A 20,368-nucleotide genomic window follows, 5' to 3' on the forward strand; every position below is an offset into this window, starting at 1 on the left:
AAAGCATGTTTCAAAGATTCAGAGAAAGGAATCAAAACTGTGATTCTCAAGAGAATCGAGTTCAAGAGGTTTTAAAACTGAAGTCCTGACAATGAAGTCACAAATTATCCTGAGTGTAAAAAAAAAAAAAGAAAGAAAAGAGGGCATCATCTAAAAATAAAGGTGGCTGCACAGGGGAGCTCTCCAGTGCACGAAAATTTTAGAAGTTCTTGTGTTCTCGAAAAACTAATGACATACGTTTAAAGAATTTGAATATAGCTGAGCGGGGTGGTTAAAACTGAGCCCTTGGAATCCCTGTTTGAATCTCAACTCTGCCACCTACTAGCTCTGTGACCTTGGATAAGTCATTTGACTTTTTTGAGCTCTGATATCTAAATCTGTAAAATGGGGTAGTGGTATCCCGTCTATAAGGGAATGAAATGAAATGGGGCATGTGAGGGCCAAACAGAGGGGCTGGCACGTAGGAAATGCTCAGTAGCCACCATTATTAGCATTCTATTAAAAATACAGGAGATGCTCTTAATCAGAGGGCAACTGCAAAAGGATCACGCCAAAGGGTTGGAATTGTATGGGGAAGGTGAAAGACAGGTTGATGTGACACTTGGGGAAACCTCTGCGGAACACACCAGGGCTCTCCTGGGAAAATCAAGAAGGAAGGCGGACGTCGGGCCTGGAATAGCCACTGAGTTGTCAGCGGCCGACAGAGGAAGGACAGGGCAGGGACTCCTGCTGTCCCTGCAGCCTCTCCCTCAGAGGGACGTGCTTGATGACAAACACGGGATGCAACTGAAGGCCAGTCAAGGTCATTCCTCACTCCCTTGAATGAGTCTCACTCGCTGTTGCGGGGCAGGACACTGATAGAACCTGCAAACGTGATGGTAGGAGCTACCTTGAAGAATCACCGGGAAGGCTGAGCGGTCAGGAGTCTGCAACAGAGCCAGCAGGATTTGATTTTAAACACGGGGAGGAGGATAGATTTAGAAGATACAGAGGTGCACTTAGTGCCCATGCCTGGCAGAGTTCTAGAAGTGGTGACTACATGGAGAGAATTATTGGAGAGGCCCACCTGGCCCACCTGCTTCTGCCCTCTGCCACCGCACACCCCATGCTCTTCTCAGTGTGGCAGCCAGAGGGATCCCCTCAAGTCCGAGCATGCCACGTCTGCCCAGGAGACTGCTGTGGCTCCCTTCTACCTGGAGGAAGAGTCCAAGCCCTTCCAGTGGCCCAACCCCCACCTGACATCCCCCCGCCCCGGCCCCCGCCACCTTGTCTGAGCTCAAGTCTCACAGTTGCCCTTCCCTTTCCTCTCTTGCTGTGGCCACACTAACCTTCTTGCTCTTGGCTTTCACCCCTGCTGTTCTCACTGCCTGGATCACTCTTCCCCCAGACAACTACTTGGTTCCCTCCCCCAAGGCTTTGCTCAAATGTCAGCTTCTCCATGAGGCCTTCCCAGAGCACCCCATGCAAGGCCCCACCCTCCCACCCATCCTCTTCCCTGACTTAGGTTTTTCTCCATAGTCCTCATTACCATCCTACATACTACAGATTCTTACTGTGTGTCCTGTCTATCAACTTTCTCTGCGCATGAAAATGCAAGGTCCACGGGCTCAGAGATTTGTACCTGCATCCCCGTTTCCTACCACTGTGCCACCCACACAGTCATGTTCATTAACTATCTGTTGCTTGGGAGGGAGGGACAGAAAAGAAAGGAGGGAGGAAGGGAGAGAAGGAAGGAAGGAAGGAAGGAAGGAAGGAAGGAAGGAAGGAAGGAAGAGGGCACAGTTAGAAAGAGGCTGCTAGACTAGGGTGACCAACCATACCAGTTTGTCCAGGACTGGGAGAGTTCCTGAAACAAAGGATTTTCAGTGCTGAGACCAGTAAAATTCTAACTGGTCACCTACACTCACTTAGCCAACTGTGTTTACTTCTCTGACGCGGGGACTAGGCTGCTAGCTCCCAGAAATGTCTCCAGCTCACTATCTCCACATTTCACAGCCTTCCACAAAGTCTATCTGTGGGAGGATGCAGAAATGTGGGCTGCAAGATAGTGTGTTTGAGCAGCGTGTAGTTGGCTGAGTGGCCGCACTAGACATGTTGATTGATGGAGCCAGTCAGGATGGTGGGAAGGCTGCGCGGTGAGCCACGGAACCGTGTCCCGGGTCCACAGTCTGAGCTGTGGATGAGCACGTGGAAGGCAGGGGAATCTTGAAGTGGCATGTACCAGGGATGGAAAGCTAATATGCTCAACAATTGGGCCCGGTTTTGAAATCGTCTCGATCGATGGAAATGACAGACCCTATGTAACAACTTAAAATGTAAAGGGAAATAAATATTGCTTTCTATTTAGGGTTAAAGAAAAAAAAGCCATCTTAAATGTACTGAAGAGACCAGGCTTAATAGCTGTTTTGTTTTGTGTTAGTTGCCCACACGCTCGGTCCAGTGTGAAAGCAGAGACTCTCCCCCCAGAGACGGTGTCTAAACCGTCTAAATAGACCTCGAGGGGTGTGGGGGTGCTGTCCTCCTGCCGGGCCCCACACACCCGAGCCAAGTACCCGGCTCGGTACCAGGGGAGAGGCTGCTCACTCTCATTTGCTGGCTTTCTAGCTATTCTAGGACACAGCATCCGCAAAGCGCCTCTTACCCCTTCCCCCAGCTGGCTGTGGCCTTGAGGTGGTGTCTCTGCGACAGAGAAGAGACCCCTCCCTCCCTCCTCTTCCACCTAAGTTCTCTGGGATAGCGTTTAGGACTGGGGATTCAGCTGAGAGAGAGGTTCATCTAACCACAACTGTTTCTCCCCCCAAGAAGGAGGGATTCATTGTCAAGGGCGCAAGCAGTGTAAGCCCCACGGCAGCTGGGAGGCGGCAGTGCGGTGAGTCCCAGGAGCCAGGGCCACATCCCCTTTCCCGGGGGGCTCACGGCTCCCACCATTCCCCAAGGGCTTCCTGCCTGCAACTGAGAAGGCTGTGCGAAAGGAGGGTAGCAAAGGGGACTCAGAACAGGTGTTCTGAGCTAGCAGGTCGAAGGCCCTGGGCCCCCGGCTGGGCAGGCGGCCACTCTTTGGGTTGCTAGGACCGGGCCCAGGGCTGGTAGGAAAGCTCTTGGTGGCAGTGGAGGTGGCTGACGGGAGGGGGCTGCAGGGCTCCCCAGGCTTCCCGGGGCTCTGGGGGCTGATTTAGGGGGAACGGCACTTTGATTCTTCATGCCACGTGGGCCGGACAACAGCCAGCGCCCGTTGTCCTAGAGGAAAGGAGAGGCATCGATTTCCGACTCCTGTCTTTCGTGCTCAGCAACAGGCCCTGCCCCACGTCTTCCCCACAGGGCTCTGGATCGGGGTATGGCCCCAACCCTCACCTATGGAGAACAAGCTAGATCCCAGAGGCCAGTTCCAGTCGGTGGGCGGGGCTGCCCGGAGTAACTGACAGGATCCCAAAGCTCATCAGGAAGGAACATGGGGAAGATTAGGAATGTCGGCCCTGGGTGCCCAAAGGCGAGGGGGAGCCCGTCTCTGCTTTCCCAGCCCCCTCCCCTAAAGAGCACATGCCTGGCCCATGGGAAAAAGCTGGCATGAATGGGGCCTGCTGACCTCAGGGCAGAGGGTGGTCATTTCCTAATGGGGCCTGAGCAGCCCACCCGTGGAGGGGGAGGGGCGGATAGACAGTCCTCCAGCCCCTTTCCTGACTCTCCTGGGAACGTACACCGACCGGTACCCCTATACACGCTGGGGCCTGCAGCGGAGGGAGTGAAACATTCTAGCCCCCACAGGCCAGACTCCGGGGTTCTCAGAGTGTGGTCCCACGACCAAGAGCAGCAGCGTCATCTGAACACTTCCTAGAAATCCAAATTCCCAGGTCCTCCCAGATCTAGAGCCCAAACTGGCGGTGGGCCCAGCCCCCCGTGTTCCGCAAGCCCTCGGGTGCTTGTGATGCGGGCGGATGTGGGCGCCCCCTGCCTGACAGAAAGAAGGCCTCTAGACCAGCTGCCACCAAGGGCTGCAGAGGGGAGCCCTGCCGGCGGGCTTGGGGCGAGTGTCCTCTTTCTAGGTTCCGTGGGGCCGACGCTCCGTGTCCACCTGCGCGTGCATTTGCCATCTCCGTGGCCCAGTGGCTTGGGGCTGCCCTCTGTGTCTGGAGCGCAGGGGTGCTCAGCCTCACGAGTTGCTTCTTCGGTCTCAGGAGACCCGTGGCTTTCCTAGCCCCTTCCAGAAACAAGAGCTGTGGCCCAGTGGCCTCTGCTCTGGAGCTGCGGCCCCCTTGACCGGCCACAGCAGCCCCCCTCCTTCCCCCCCCTGCCCCGGGGTCTATGGCCTTTCGGACAGATGCTCCTCTTCACATTTGGTCCTAAGAAGTCAATCTGTCTTAGCAAACCAGGCTCATTGCAAATGATACCGAAATGGACCGGAAAGATCAATGCAGCAATTTCTTTCTCCCACAGTCCTCGCCTCCCCAAATCCTCTATCACCCCACACCCCCTCCTGCCCCAGTGAGCCAAAGTTCTCGCTGTCTTGATGATTTGCAATTCTCTGCATGACTCTGCCTCTTGGGTTTGTTTAATTAGAAATAGGCCGGGAAGTGCTTCCCAGGCGCTGGCATGTTAATTGCTTATCAGGGAAAGAGAAGGGGTGACAATGTTTGGTGATGGAAATTTCCACTCTCTCCATCTCTCTGAGCTTTTCTCCCTTTTCTTCTCGCACCTTCTCCTCCCTTTCCCGTCAGCTTCTCCTGCTCTCTGCCCTTCTGTCCCCAGCTCTCCCGTTCACAGTCACAGGGGCTCTGGGGAGCAGGCCCGGACTCAGCCCTCCAGGGAACACCTGTGCCCTCTGTCACCATCTCCCTCTCCCCTCCTGTCCCAGCCCCTCCCCCCGCCAGCCCCTGGGCTCGCAGAGATTCCAGAGCAGAGGGCTTTACAGGTACGCTTAGTAGTCAAAGATGAGCTTCCTTTTGTTTCCTTTCCCCCCTTATTATTGTTATTCTTATTTATTTTTATTTTTTACAAAACAGGAGAAAAGAGTGAACTGGGTTGGGGGGAGGTGACACATTTCTCCACAAAGGTACAAAATTGCCTATAGAAAGTCAACCTCGCAGTGCCAACCCGGGCTTGCCAAGATGAGGCGTTCCTGGGCATCCCCCTCCCCAAATGTCTTTCAGATCCGGCCGGGGACCCACTGTGGGAGCGGTCCCCCAAGGTGGGGAGGAGAGGCCTCCCTCAGCCCTTGCCCAGGAGGGGAAAGAGCAAGCAACTGAGACTGTACAAAGAAAGAGAAGAGGAGGGGGTGCATCCTGTGGGCCAAGGGCCTGGGGACACAGGCAGGGGACATCCAAGCAGAGGCCCAGGAGCCTCTGGGCACACAGACAACTAGGGAGATGGGAGGCTCTAGCCAGAGTCCTTCCTGTTCCTCGGAGATGCTCCTCAGAATGTCAGCAGACAGGCCCCCAGAAGGTAACGGCGACTTCGTGGAGGCGGCGGGAGCCGCCCCTGGCGCTGCAAAGCCCCGTCTGTCTTGGTCCGGCTGCCAGGCCTCAAGCACACGGGTCCCTGTCACTTTCTGGGCAGGGCATCTGGCCCAGACTGCCTCCCTTTTGGTCAAAAGGAGTCCTAGTTACGTGTCTACTGCGGAGAGCAGGCTGAGCTTCGAGAATTTTGCAGCAATGGTGGGGACAGTGTTTCTGCTTCTGAAGACCTGGACAGCTTCCTTCCTGGATTCCAGGCCAGGATGAGGGGCGCGGACACCACTCGGACCGTGGGGGCACTCCAGCCCCAGAAAGCCCAGGCTGGAAGGAGAGGCCGCCCACCCACGCCCTGCCTGGGCTGAGCAGTGCCAAGGTGGGCGGCTAGCCCGGCTGCCAGCAAGAGGACAGCGAGGGCCAGCATGGCTATGAGCCCGGGCCGGTCCCCTAAGGCTCTGTGGCAAGGAGTGGCCTCCTTAGTCCTGGTCCATACGCATGCCAACTGGGTGTGGGCATCAGCAAAGGCCACTTGCAGGCAGGCCCAGTACTCCGTGGCCTGAAGGAGGCGGGTGATGTTGTAGCTGTGGGTGCCCCTCGGCAGGCGGGCCAGAGCAGGGGCGCCCTGGCCCCGGAGGGAAGAGGCGCTGGACCAGGTGAGGTTGGTAGAGACTGTGTTGGGTGGGGGGACCCAAGACAGTAGGATGTGATAAGGGTGGGTCTCCTGCACCCGGAGCTCCAGCCCCCGTCCCTTGTCCCGGCCCGGCTGCAGGGGAGCCCGGCCAACCACCACGCTGACCGTCTTACTGTCAGCCCCCACCAGGTTCTGGGCCACACAGGTGTACAGCCCCGCCTCTTCCGCCGTCACCCTCCGCAGCTCGAGGGTCCCCTCGGGGTACACCCGGTACTTCCTGCCAGCGCGGGCAGCCGTTAGTCGAACCCCGGCTGGAGTGACCCAGTAGATCTCGGCTTCCGGTTCGGCCAGCGCCCGGCAGTGTAGCACCAGGCTCTCTCCACTGGCCACCTGGAGGCTGGGGGGGAAGCTGCGGGGGGAGATGAGGGGCAGGCAGTGGTCCGTCATCTCCCGGAAGGGCACCTCGCGGACTGGGCGGCGCTGGAGGTCTGGCGGCTCGGCACACAGGGTGGACTGTGGCTCGATGAAGCGGACACGGGTGCCCGTGGCATTGGCCCAGCGGATGACGCAATCACAGCGGATGGGGTTGCCGTGGAGACCCACCTCCTGCAGGTTGGGCAGGGACTCCACCGTCTGCTGGTGCAAGGCACTGAGAGCATTGTTGTTGAGCATGAGGGTCTCCATCTGGGGCAGGTGGTGGAAGGCGTGGGGGTGGATGAAGGACAGCCGGGGGTTGTTGGTGATGTCCAGCTTGGTCAGCTCGGGGAGGTTGACCAGGGCGAACTTGTCGATGGAAACCAGCTCCTCCATGTTGTTTAGCCCCAGCTCCTTGAGGTGCAGCATGTTGGCAAAGTCCCCGGGCCCCACCCGCTGGAGCGGGTTCTTGTTCAGGTCTAGGAACTTGAGCCCGGGCACCTGCTCCAGGGCCCGCCTGGGCACCCGGGCCAGCTGGTTGTCATAGAAGGAGAGGCTCTCCAGGCTTTGCAAGCCCTCCAGGGAGTAGTCGGAGATCTCCCGAAGGTTCATGCCTGCTAGCACCAGGCTGCGCAAATTGGCCAGAGGCCGGAAGTTCATGTCCAGGATGGCATCTACCTTGTTGCCACCGATCATGAGGATCTCTAGGTTGGGCAGCATCTCAAACCAGCGGCTGTCGATGGCCCGCAGCAGGTTGGAGTTGAGGTGCAGCCGCAGCAGGTTGCCGAGGCCAGCGAAGGCCCCAGGGGCGATGCGGTAGAGCCGGTTGTGGTTGAGATAGAGTTCCTGCAGGCTGGTCAGCCCTGCAAAGCTGTGGTCCTCCAGCCGGGTCAGCTGGTTCTCCTCCAGGTGCAGGCTCAGCAGCTGGGGCAGGGCACGGAAGTCACAGTCTCGAGCGTCCGAAAATCTGTTCTGGGACAGGTCCAGCTCTGTGAGATTGGCCAGGTGGTTGAGCTCACTCCGGTCCACACGGACAATGCCGTTGCTCTGAAGGAGCAGGGTCTGTGTGCCCGCGGGCAGCCCGGGGGGCACGGCTGTCAGGAGCAGGTCGTTGCAGTCCACGGTGGTGGCCTCCCGGTAGGACGATCGCGGTGTATACCAGGGCCGGATCTGGCAGGCACACTGAGGGGGGCAGGGCACGCGCCAGGGTACCACGGGCACGGCGGCGGTGGCACCAGCCACCCAGGCCAGTAAGAGGGGGGCCACAAGGAGCCTCATGATGGAGCAGCAGGGTAGGGGACCATCCACAAGAAGAGTCTGGAGTCCTTCCACTCTTAGCAGTTTGCAGGCTGAGGGTCAGCAGCCCTGCCAGGGCCTGGGGATCCACCCTCCCAGGACAGTCATTCTACGTGGGGATGGGTGGGCATCGCTTCTTACCCTTCTGGGTGTGGCTCTCCATCCTTGTCCGCTGGGGCTGGGCCAGCTCATTCATTACCACACCCCATCAGGGCAGCCCTGGAAGAAGAGGATGCAGAGTAAGGAGGTGGCAGAGAAGCAGAATCCATTCCCTCCGCCCGTGTCACCCCTGTTTGCAGAGGGCAGAGGAGCTGAGAGAGATAGACTGGGCCACAGCCAGGGCTCCTGGGTTCTGTCCTACAGCCCTCAGGCTTTATTTTATTTTTTTAAATTTATTTATTTGTCAGAGAGAGAGAGAGAGAAGAGAGAAGAGAGAGAGGACAAGCAGGTGCAGCAGCAGGCAGAGGGAGCCCGATGCGGGGCTCCATCCCAGGACCCTGAGATCATGACCTGAGCCGAAGGCAGACACTTAACGACTGAGCCACCCAGGTGCCCCAAGGCGTCCCACTCTTAAGCTTCAGTGTCCTTTTCTATTACCTGCTGGGGGAGTGAGTCTTCATGGAAGGAGGGAAAGATTGAACCAAGAAGCTTCCAGGATAACTCAGGAAGGGGTGTGTGTGTGTGCGTGTCTGCAGAGGAGAGGGGATGCTGGAGTTCCTGTCATCTCCACAGTCCTTCTGAGCCGAGACATGTGGAATGGATTCTTCTACCTTTCTCACATCTCCCTGCCTCCCTCCTTGGCTCACTGGGTAAATGGAAAATAAAGTGAGAGCTTCCAGGCATCCCCCTGAGCAGTGTGGGTAGGGGGTGGTGGAAACAGTACAGATTTTAAATTCCAGGGTGGGCTCTCAGGACTCTGGAAGTGGAAAGGCAGTGGTCCCTGAGCCCACACCCAGACTGGCTGGGGAAGTGGCTGGTCCTGCCTGGGGTCTGCTTGGGCTCTCCTCATGTATGGCTTTGGTTTTCCCCACTCTCCCTGCCCAACAGCCTGGCTGAGCTCCCTGGAAGGAGGCGGTGGGGTTAAGAAGCCTGGGTCTGGGCTCTCCCGCTTACCCACTGTGCACAACACTCTTGAGCTGAAGTTACCTTGACACGCCCCCCCTTCCCATGTCTCCTCACTGTCTCCTAGACAAGGCCTACTTGTTCTTTGAGCCTCAACTCAAGGTCAGTCACCTCCTACAGAAGCTTCTCCCAAACCTCCCCACCCCGGGCTGGCCTAAGGGGCCCGCCTTATGCTCTTAGAGTGCCCCATGCTCCCCTCTGTCCTAACCTGGACCACATCTCATGGAAATGGCTCCCCAGCTGGGAACCTGTCTTGGTCATCACTGTGTCTGGAGCACACAGCAGGTGCCCAGTGAATGTTTACTGTATGAATCAATCTCTGTGGCTCCAGGGCCCCATCCCCTCAGGAGGGTGTCCCCACCCCCAGTGTAGAATCAAAGCCACTGCTCTTTCCCACCTCCCAGGTATGGCTAATCCAGGCTCTCCCACAGATCCCAAGGCCAGGCTGCGTCATCCTGGAGGCAAGTCCAGCCTTGGCCTACAACCAACATGGGAGAAAAACCAGGGGGCCTTGCTGGGCCCGGTCCCCTCCTGAGCAGAGGTCCCATTCGGGTAGTCTTCCAAATGCGGGTATCAGGGAAGCACCCCAGCACTTACTGGGCACCTGAGATCTGCCTGGACCCTTCCAAGACTCTGAATATCTTATTTCATTTAACTGTTATAACGTCATAACGAGTCGACCAGATAAGCATTAATACCCCTAGTTTGCAGATAAAGAAATTGAGGTTCATTAGAGGTTAAAGAACTTGGCTCAAGACACATAGCCGGTAAGCGGCAGGAGACGGGAATCCACCCAAGTCCAGAGGTTGGGCCACTTACACCATCCTTCTTTGTCCCCAGGCCTGGGTGTGGCTGCAGGAGGCTGAGTGCCCATTCTTGTCCCCTGGGGTGACGTCTACTACCACCCTCTAGGCAGGGTCCTCTCAGCTGCCCAGAGGGGCTCCGTGCCCATCTCACTCCACTTCCCGGATGCTGGGGCTGGGGAGGGGAGCAGTCGGAGGAGGGATACCTTCCCTTGAGCAGGAGAGCGGTACGCCTGTTTACATTTGACTACTTCCCACCTTCCTCTGCAGCTATTTCTGAAGGTGGGAAAACAACCGTGACTTAAAATGCACAGAGGTTTTGCGTGGGGGTGTGTGTGCCCTGACACGTACAGCTCAGAGCAAACAAACACACGTGTACGCACGGACGCATGCCCGCATACGCGTGCGGAGGGGAGCCCAGGGAACTTGGCCACCCAAGCCAGGGAGTGGCGGGCAGGAAGAGGGTGGGGGATTCTGTAGTCTACTGTGTGGATGGAGAGGCAGCAGGAACCAGCTGAGCCCCAGGATGCCCCTGTCATGGGGCTGGACCTAGGCCGGCGCTTACATACCAGAGGCCCCTGCCTCCTGCCTAGACCTGGCATGAGGGAGCAGAACCCACCTGCAAAAAGATCTTACTATTACTTACCCCTTCCTACCAGAGCACACTGGGAAAAGGTACTGACTTCTCAGAGCATCTGCTCCTTATGTCTAAAGTGAGGTTGTCATTAGGATTAAGGGAGCTGAGTGTGGCACACAAAGAAAGAGCTCAATAAATGTGAGTTCTCGTCCAGCTCCGGTCATCCTCAGGGTTGGGAGACTGCAGCTACAGGACTTCTCAGGGGCAACAGATCCTGTTGCTCAATAAGCCCCTACGGAGCTTGCCCACTGTGGCCCAGCATGGCCGCCAGGTGGCATGGGGAAACAATGAGCAGAGATAAATAAAACGTCACACCTTTATGGAGTGACCCTCTGGCTGGGCAGGTGGGTGAGGCAGAGTGCCTGCTCCTCAGCCAGGAGCCCAGGGCTGGGGTTTGGCACCCAGGGAGAGGTAGGGTCTGGATGACACGTTTGGCTGCACCCCTGATCCCAATGCTTGGCAAAGGCCCAGACAAGTCCTCCCCCTCACTGCTGAGCACACAGCCCCCTCCAGGGAGGAGCACTGAGCTGCCCACTCACCTGCCAACACGGGTTCAGGCCGTCTTGCACATGCCCACTCATGCCCACTCATGCAGGCTGATTAGCGATCTCTGCCGGGAGCTGCAGAGAAAGCTGATTGTCTTGTATCTATAATCTCCGGGGTGAGCAGGAGTTCAGATGATTGTGTGGACATTTTCCCCAACTGAATTTCAAGCTCCTTGAGGCAGGGGCCATGTCTTACACGCTTTTTGTGCACCCAAAGCTCGGAGTGCAGGGCTGGGCACGCGGAGGGTACTGGTAAAGGACACCAGCGGTGAAACGGATGACCCTCCCATCAACCCCGTGTGTAGGCAGAGAAGGGATTATTCAGTCTGGTCCTGCAGCGGAAGCACCTGAGGCTTGGAGGGCTTACGTGACTTTTCAGAGGTTACACAGCTTCCATGTGGCGGGGTCAGAATTCGAACCTAGGTCTTGGACTCCAGAACCTGAGCCACCAGTCCAGCCAAGGCTTACTGCCTGGTGGATCCAAGTCTGCCTTAAAGGAGCGCAGCACCAGGCCGACCTGGAGTGCCTGCCGAAGAGCTGGCCTGGGTCCTCAGCTCCTCTTCCCCCACAGCCACCTGATGGGCCCCCACAGACACCCCTCCTTGATTTCGGGCTAGAGTGACACCACACCCCCCCCCCAACTTGGACAGCACAGGGAAGACACTGTCCCTGTGTGAGTGTGGCTGGCCCTGGCACCATAGGGACAAACAGCCAGCAGGATGCACACGGACCTCAGCCTGCCTTCTGATTGGGGGCTGGGGGCTCTTGGCCAGCCTTGGCCTTCAGTGATGGGGACTGAAATGATGGAGCCACAGTCAGGGAAGCAGGGCTGTCCACTCCAGGCGCAAAGTTTCTTTTGCAAGAGCTGGCTCTGCAAGCTACGTGGGACCCACCTCTTCCAGGCAGCTGCTCTGGATTTAGCATTAAGTGTGGAATGGTCCCTTACACTCCCTATTAAATTCAGACCCTTGGCAAAGCTCTGAATGAAGTGTTTGGGAGAAGCTGTTGACAAAGGCGGCTCCTTCTCCCGCCCCGCCCCCCCGGCCCCCTCCCTCGGCCCTCTCCCTCGGCCCCCTCCCCCGGCTGAGTCCCGCCCCGCCCCGCCCCTGGCTGAGTCCCGCCCCGCCCCGCCCCTGGCTGAGTCCCGCCCCGCCCCCGGCTCAGTCCCGGCGCTCCTGCGGGTCGTGACAGTGCGCTCCTCTAGGTGGTTTGGTGGCTGCGGAGTCTCTCCCTCCCCTCCCTTCTCTCCCCTTCCAGGCAGCCTCCACCCAGCCTCCCAGAGCCAGAGCCAAGGGTCCGGAGGGAGGAGCGGTGGTGGTGGTCGATGGCCTGGCCTTCGCCGCTTCAGTGCCAGGTCCCCCTGAGCTGCGGAGACAGATGGGCAGCATGATTGAGTGTAGCGTTGATAAACTCCGGCCTCCTCACCAGCAGATAAGCGGTGGGAGGGGCGCAGGGGGAGGGAGGCCAGCCCTCCATCTGCGCACCTGGCCTCCTGCTCGTCCTGGGAGGTGAGCCGGGCTCCTCACTCCCACCTCTCACCGAATCACAGACAAGCAGGACCTCAGAGCCGAGGAGGACTGAGCGTTTATCTAGCCTTGCAGAGTCTGAGTTCCATACTTATGCAAAGGAGGAGCGGTGGAGCGGAAGGGGCCTGGCTCTGCCGCTTACAGTGTGACCTTGGGCCAAGCAGGCAACCTTCTGAGCCTCAGATGCCTGAGCTGGAAAGGGGGTATTACCCTCCTCCCAGAACCACCGCTGGGGGGCGTGCAGGAGGTCAGGTGTACGAAGTGCTGTTCGTTCCCTTCATTCGCCCCCCTCACAGCTGCCTCTCATTCCATCTTACCACCTACTTCTCAGCTCTCACCTTTTGTGATAAACTTAAAAAAATATTTTGAACTGTAACATATGTACAGGAGAGCGCTTCCATGGCACTTGTCCTAAGTGGGCGGCTCCATGAATTTCCCCATTAGTAGGTACCCGGACAGCCACCAATCAGAACAAGATGTAAAGATTTCCAGCACTCCAGAAGGATCCCAGGGGGCCCTCCCAGTCAATATCCAGCCCCCACCTGCACTTAACCATTGTCCTGACTTCCATCACCATCCATCAGTTTCATCTCTTAAACCCAGAATTCCCCTTCATTTTCCATCACAACCTGGGACCGGGGTCTTTGGAAATGGTAGACTCTGGCTTTAGGGAACTCCAGAACTTCAGACTTGAAATTCCCTTACATCATCTTCCTGCTTCAAAGTGGGCTACACTTCTCAGGGTCTCACACTATTCTTTTTCTTTTTTTAAGAGAGAGAGCACGTAGAGTGTGCATGCGAACGAGCAGGGGAGGGGCAGAGGGAGAGGGAGAGAGAGAATCCCAAGTAGGCTCCATGTCCAGCGCAGAGCCCGATGCGGGGACAGGGTCTTACACTTAATCAGCCATCTCCAGGAGGGCAGGGAGGCTGTTTCCTCTTATTCCCCTTTCCTGTTCTACAATTCCCAAACCTGGAAATTGCTCTACACCTTAGGCCCCTGCTCTGGTTGAGTCCTCATGGCCGGGCCTGTGAGTGCCATGTGCCCGGGGCAGGAAGATGGCAGAATGGCCTCCTGCCCCACGCACCCCTGGCCGCCCTGTGTCTCTCCTCCAGTCTCCCTTCCCCAAATCCCTGCGGGGTCCTGGCCACCTCCTGGGGTGGCACTGATGCTTCCTTTCCACCGCCAACCCCCTAGGTCTTCTCATTACAGAGAATGGGGCACCAGGCACAAGGACAAATGTGGGGGTGGCCAGGGAGGAGCGGCCCAGACTCGCTGCTAACTGTCCCCGGCCCTCTCCACCTGGCTGTGTCAGAGGCTCTTCCACTCGACTTGTCCCACATCCAACATCCCACATCTCCCACCACACCTGCTCTTGCTCCTGCCCTCCCACGTCTGTCCATCAGCAGCACTGCTGTCCAGCAGTCTCCAAGACCCGACATCTCCACCACCTTGACCTGTCCCTCTCCCACCTCCCCACACCCACCACAGTGCTTGCACTTACTTTCCCCTCTCATTTCTTGTCGTGACCCTTACATCAGCCTCTTCGGGGGCCTCCCGCTCACCTCTCTGCGGTCATCCCGTTCCCAGACACCCCATGCTCCCGCGAAACTGGACTTGCTATTTCCTTCCACACCTGGGGCCCCTCACTCCGCGAAGCCCTTCTCCAACTCCAACTGTCAGGTCCTCTTCAGCCATAAAAGCCCATCCCCTATGCCACCTCCTCTCGTGACACTTTCTACAGGTTTGACTCCCTCCGAGAAGGGTGGTCTCTCCCACCGCATCGCAGTCTCCAAGACTCTTGGAACAGACCTCCTCCCGAATAGCACCTTCCTCGTGGTCAGTCCGTGAGTCTGTCTTCCCAACCAGGCTGTGAGCTCGTGGAGGAAAGGGTGCTTTGTTTTTGCTTCATGTGTCCTCAGAGCCCCATGCAGGGCACACTTTCCCTGTAGGGGTTGGAGGCGTTCTACTGTGTGCACTGTTATCTCAACCCACGTAGTGGGTCATGAAAACAATTTAAAGTGAGTCACAATCTGCATTTAAAAAAAAATGAAATACTATAGAAAATATCATTGAATGCAGCTACACTAAAGCACTGTTTTGAGAAGTTTTAGCTCTCTATTTTACATGCACACATACACACTTGTGCACAGTCAGGAACATGATGCAAAACCATGCATTTTTTTTGCCCTTGGGTCACCGTGATAAAAGCTTGAAAACCATTATTCTACCGAGCATCTCTCTTGGGTGAGGTGAGTCCCTTCCGCTCTGGTTGATGCTACTGGAAGGATGACATAAAGCAGAGGCTCAGAAGAAAGCTATGACATTCCTGAGCGCCTGCTCTGTGCCAGGATTTCTAGTTGCTCCCAACCACCTGAGAGGTGGGTCCTTGACAGAGCGGGAAGCTCAAGCTCAGTGGAGCTGTGGGGTCAGACCAAGGCCCACAGCTGGCATGTGGGAAGCCCAGACTGGAATCCAGAGTGTCATTGCCAGCCCTTTCTATTTCCATGGCTCTGGTGCCAGAAGCTGATTTCTGAGAGTGGGTATGGGAGGGTGGCTGGAGGAGAATAGGGAGGGAAGCGGGAGGGCATCCCCTGGGGAAAGGATGCCGGGCTCCCTCCTCCACCCCTGCCCCCTTTCCTCTGCAGTGGGAGGAGTCAGCGTTCCAGGAAAAACCCCTCCCTGGCCCTGGAGGACAGGGCCTTGTCCTGAGCCCAACGAAGTCTCTCCATTCCCTGTCTCCTGGCTGGCCTGGGCAGAGGATGCTAGAATTCTGGTGTCTGGAAGGGAGCCTGACTCTTTCTTTCTTAATGAGCAGTGGAGGGTGCCAGGAGGGAGCGCAGGGCCATTGCCCTCTGGCTGCACTGCTCTGCACAAGGCTGCAGGGGAGCAGGGAGCCGTGCAGGCTGAGTCTGCCGTCGCCCTGTCCTGCCAGGTTCTGCTGATCATCTGCCCACCTGCAGGACGCCTGCCCTGACCCCTTGACCCCTCTCCCGGCTCCCACAACGCCCCAGCATCCCTCCATCATGAACCGCCGGTTCCTTTCAGTCTGTCTCTCCCACTAGACTGTGAGGCCCTGCTCCCAAGTCTGGCACACAGTAGGAGCTCGGGGACCATCTGCAGGACAGCAAGAGGGAGGGCAGCTGAGGCAGAGCAGGGAGAGAGGGGGGCTGCTTGCGCCAGTGCTCCTGGAGACCAGGCCGGTCAGAGTCTGCGCTCAGGCCCTTCTGCGTCCTTTCTTGGCACCTGGAAGGAGACACACACTGCTCCTGGGGTCTGTATCCTTAGGCATGCACCTGGCTCCCCTGGCCCGGGCTTGCGCCTTCCCTCCGGTGGAGAAGGCACTTCTCTCTGACTCAGGCTTCTCTGCCTCTGGATTCGACATGATCCTACGATGATCCTCGCCCTTCTAGAGCTCTCCCAGGCTCCCCCTCCGGAAATCCTGTGGACTCCACCAAGCCCTCTGAGAGCGTAGGTTAGTGGTTCAGGGGTGGGCTCTAGAAGCAGCTCTGCGCCTGAATCCTGGTGTGGCTGTGTGACCTTGAGCATCCTCACTTGGGTTCTTCCTCTGGGCACGGGGAGAGAGCCTACCTCATGGGGGAGCCTGAGAGAGATGATGTCTGTAAAGTGCCTGGTGTTCAGTAGCACCCTCTTCTTGTTTTATCCACCTCAGTTTGTCTGAGGCCCGGCCCCTGCCTTCTAGACCATCTCTGCAGCAAGCCAGCACCAGACTGGCCCGTCCATGGTCGTGTGCCTCTAAGGCAGGCACCCTCTCCTAGGGACTCTTCCACCGCAGGCTGCCACTCCTTCCCTGTGCAGCTGGCTGCCCTCCCTGGGACCTCCAAGTGGGGTCCTGTTTCTAGTCTCCAGGACAGCTCTGGGACCCAGCTCATTTATAGGTCACTGATGTCCGACACAAATCTCACCCAATAAACAACGAGGCTCCTCCTGGCTTAGGTGAGCAGTGGCTCTGTTCCCCCCAGATGCTCTCTGGCAGCTGGGAGAGGGCCCCTCCTAGTAGCCGAGTTCTAGATGTCCCAGCCTGCCAATGGCCCATGGTCATTCCACACTGGCTGTGGATCCTCCCAAGCCCAGCTGCTGACCGTGAGCCTCTCCAGCCTCCCTCCCTGTCACTCTCCGTGGCCCTCCTACAATCAAGTGGGGGTGCTGGGCAGTTCCTGCATCGTCTGGAAAGGCTCCCCTCCCCCGCAGCCAGGGCCCCAGAATATCTCTTCAAACACAGTAGATTCCTGGAAGCTAGGTGCAAGGGCAGGGGGAAGGGGTGTGTTTGGGGGTAGATTTCGGAGAGATGCAAGCCATGCTCTCTCCTGCCCCTGAGCCTTTGCACAAGCAGGGTCCTTGCCCAGAAGGCCCCTTCCTCACCTGTGTATCTCAGGACTTCCTTCCCATCCCTGAAGTCTTCCCTGACCGTGGCCTCTCCTACAAATTCATCAATCCCTTGCTCCTTCCCCCCTCCTCTGAGAGCCCACACCTCCTCTCTCAGACTGTGAGCTGTCCCGGCACAGCTCTGTGGCCCCAGAAAGAACAGAGGGAATCAGCGCTGTCCGAGGTGAATGGGGAGCTAGACGAGGAGGTTTCTCTCTCCACAGTGTTGGGGGTGGAGAGAGGGACGCCGGGGCACACTGGGGGTCAGGGGAGATGCCCGGGGTGGGGGGGCAGGGTTTGGGGCCTGGAGAAAGGGAGGAGAAAGGGAGGCAGAATGAATGGGGAGCAGACCAATTAAACAAGGAGAAAGGCCAAACCTCTTCTAACGGAAAAGGAAGATGAAATCAGAATGAAAATTGATGAGGCGGAGAGACAAAGAGACTCGTCTCATCAGCAGGTTTGCCAAATGAAGCTCGGAGATCAATCATGCGGCGGAAGGAGCCTCGGTCCGGGCGCGGGGCAGCCTGCGGGATAAATGGCTGCGGCTGAGGCCCCGGCAGTGACGATGGCCTGTCTGTCCTCAGCACCTCCTCAGGGTCCCCTTCCCGGTGCTGCTGGCCTCTCCCCATGCAGCCCGGGTCAGGCCTGGGAAGAGCATTTCTCAGAAGCTCTATCCAGCCTTCTCCGCCCCTGGCCCATCTTCCCTGAGGCCCGGAGCAGGAAGCAGAGGTCAGGACATGGGAACCAGTGGTAGAGGACACAGGACAGGACTGGGCTGCGTTCTAGTCTCAGCTTGGGGACAGACCCTGGAACGTGTCCTCTCACTTCTCCGGGCCCTGGGCTCCTCATCTGTGAAACGAGGTGGTTGGGCTGGAGCAGCGGCTCTCAAACTGTGGTCCCCGGACCAGCCATGGCAGCGTCACCTGGGAACCTGCTAGAAAGGCAGGTTATTGAGCCCAGCCCAAGGATGGCTGCAGAATCAGGAGCTCAGAGGGTGGGCCCTGGGCTGAACAAGCCCTCCGCTGGGTGATTCTGGCAGATGCTCCTGCTCGAGAATTGCCGGGCCAGATCATCTCTAAGGCCCCTCCAGCTGAGATCAGAACTCCGTCAATAGGAACGGTGTCAGCTGGGAGCACTCAGTGACAGCCACGTGGATGATGAGCTTCTCATCACCATGCTGACAGTGAAGGCTCGAGTATCCCAGACCCCCTCACCCTTTCTGTCCCGGCTGCAAGGAAACGCTTTACCCAATGAGCATTAATAGAGCCCCGACTGCATCCTGGCCCTGTGAGGGGGTAGGGATGCAAGGTGATGGGAAGGGCAGGCAGAGAGTCACAGATTAAAAAAAAAAAACCTTGATCTACTAACATTTGATAAAAGCGGGCACAGAAGTATATACTGAGGGCAGCAGGGGCACAGCCTAGAGGAGAGAACACGATTCTGCTGCATGTGGGAAGCTGGGCAAATTTACTAAAAGTCAATGAATTGTACAAGAGAAGTGAGTGGAGTTGATGGTATGCAAGTTGTATTTCGATAAAGTTCTTTAAAGCAAATTCACAGAGGAAGTGTTGCCTACATCAGTAGGTCAGTAGATGCACAGATGGTGGGAGGCATTCTACGCATGTCGGGGACACCAGGAGCAAAGGTCCTGGAATGAAAGCAGATGAAGTGAATTCCAAGAACTGCGTGGTCCCCCGTAGGGCCCGAAAATGTGGGTGATGTGGCAAAGAGACTGGAGCAGCCGGTTGGAGCCAGAATGGTCTGGACATGATACTGCATGCAGAGTGTGGCCGAAGGGGCATCCAGGCAGCAGCTACCACTGTCATCAATCATAGTCTATCAGGACAGGATGCACCTTGCAACTTCAGTTCTTCCGTGTTTGTGATCCTATGTGATTCTCACGAAAGCTCTGGGAGGTCATAGGTGTCATTACCCCATTTAAAAAAAATATTTTATTTATTTACTTGAAAGAGAGAGAGTGCACGCGCGCGCGCCAGAACAGCGGAGGGGCCGAAGGAGAGGGAGAGAGAATCCCAAGCAGACTCCCCGCTGAGCGTGGAGCCCAACGCCAGGCTCAATCCCACAACCCCGAGATCATGACCTGAGCCGAAATCAAGAGTCGGCTGCCTAACCGACTGAGGCACCCAGGCGCCCCGAGTCATTACCCTGTTTTACTGGAAAGGATATTAAATGACTTGCCCAAGGTCCTACAGCAAACAAGTCCTGGAGCCAGGGCTAGAAGATACACTGTGCTTCCAAGGCTGGCCCTTATTTTCCCGGTGGGACAGCAATGCTGCTAATGGCAGCTGTTGATTGAAAACTGATTATGAGCCTGGCCTCCGGCCAGAAGCCTGACATGAGCCTGCGCTGAGTGCTCAGAGGCATGCTATGAGAGGGGGTTAGAGCCCTATTTCACAGATGTGAGAGGGTAGGGACCTTGCTCAAGAACATCCAGCTGGTAGAGACAGGACTCAGCCGAGGTTCTGGCTGGTGCCAAAGCCTAAACCCTGCTCTAAAACCTGTGCTCTAGACCCTGACCCCACATCCTCCTCCTCCATCCCCCACTGCCCAGTTCTCCTAGGACTCAGAATGCAATGGGGGAGATTTCCAGTGACTTCTTATTCAACTTCCCTTGGCGTGGGCCAACACAAGAGAAAGAAACTGGCCCCTGGCCTGGGCTGAGTTGGAAAGGGAAGGCCCTTTCCAACCTGGCAGAGGCACCCTCCCCTCCAAGCCTGTCCATGCCTTCTGAGCCCAGTGCACCTGCTGGGGGCTGGAGGGCCCCCGGGGGCCGCAGAGCCCAGTGGATGGAAATGCCTCCGTCTGTGATCAATAACAGGCATAATTCAGTGACTGCGGCAAGTACAAAGGAGTGTAGGTTAAATCAATATTTAGAAGCTTCAAAATTACACTAATTAAGAACAAGTCTTAATGATTTTTACTGTTGGGGAATAAAAAAGATAAAAAGCCCACCTATATTTCACGATTCTACCTTAGTAGCTTGTAATACTTTGGGAAGAGCAGAAGACGAAGCGTGCCCCCAGCCAGCCCCCCTTTCTGCATTGCAGGAGAGGGGAGAACCTTCTCCGTGGTGGCATGGGGAAGAGAGAGGGGGAGTGGGATGGGGCACAGCATGCAAGCAGCATGTTGTAAAAGGCCACTGGCTTGGGGTAGGGACCATTATGGGTTGAACTGTGAGCCCCAAAAGATATATTTAAGTCCTAACTGCCAGTACCCGTGGATGTGGCCTTAATCTGGAAATCGGGCCTTTGCAGGTGTAATCAAGTTAAGATGAGTTCATACTGCATTAGGGTGGGCCTTCCTCCAGGGACTGTTGTCCTTATAAGAAGAGGGAAGTTTGGACGCAAAGAGGCACAGGGAGAATTCCATGTGATGGTGCAGACAGAGATGTAAGTCTGACAGCTGTGAGCCGAGGACCGCCAAGGGCCGACTGCCAGCCCCAGGAGCCAGGAGGAGGTGAGCAAGGAGTCTCCCCTGGGGTTTCAGAGGGGGCGTGACCCTGCCACACCTTGACTCCAGACTTCTGGCCTCCAGAACTGAGATGA

The 20,368-nt window shown here is 57.1% G+C and overlaps 1 protein-coding gene across 2 annotated transcripts in view; it reads right to left on the bottom strand.

The window, feature by feature from the left end:
- Window positions 1-4,935: 4,935 nt before the first annotated feature.
- Window positions 4,936-20,368, bottom strand: part of LRRN2 (leucine rich repeat neuronal 2) — a 61,911-nt gene continuing 46,478 nt past the window's right edge. Inside the window, exons 1-2 of one of the 2 annotated variants that reach the window (XM_078078294.1) lie at window positions 17,180-17,196; window positions 4,936-8,004 (exon numbers count right to left, since the gene is read on the bottom strand). In XM_078078294.1, the coding sequence (XP_077934420.1) occupies window positions 5,605-7,767 (2,163 nt within the window). In that variant the 5' untranslated portion in view covers window positions 7,768-8,004; window positions 17,180-17,196 and the 3' untranslated portion in view covers window positions 4,936-5,604. Of the gene's footprint in view, window positions 8,005-17,179; window positions 17,197-20,368 lie in introns of those variants that run through there. The other variant, XM_036075899.2, reaches the window with a different exon arrangement.

The sequence above is a fragment of the Halichoerus grypus genome, chromosome 7 (assembly GCF_964656455.1).
Source record: "Halichoerus grypus chromosome 7, mHalGry1.hap1.1, whole genome shotgun sequence".
Taxonomy (NCBI): domain Eukaryota; kingdom Metazoa; phylum Chordata; class Mammalia; order Carnivora; family Phocidae; genus Halichoerus; species Halichoerus grypus.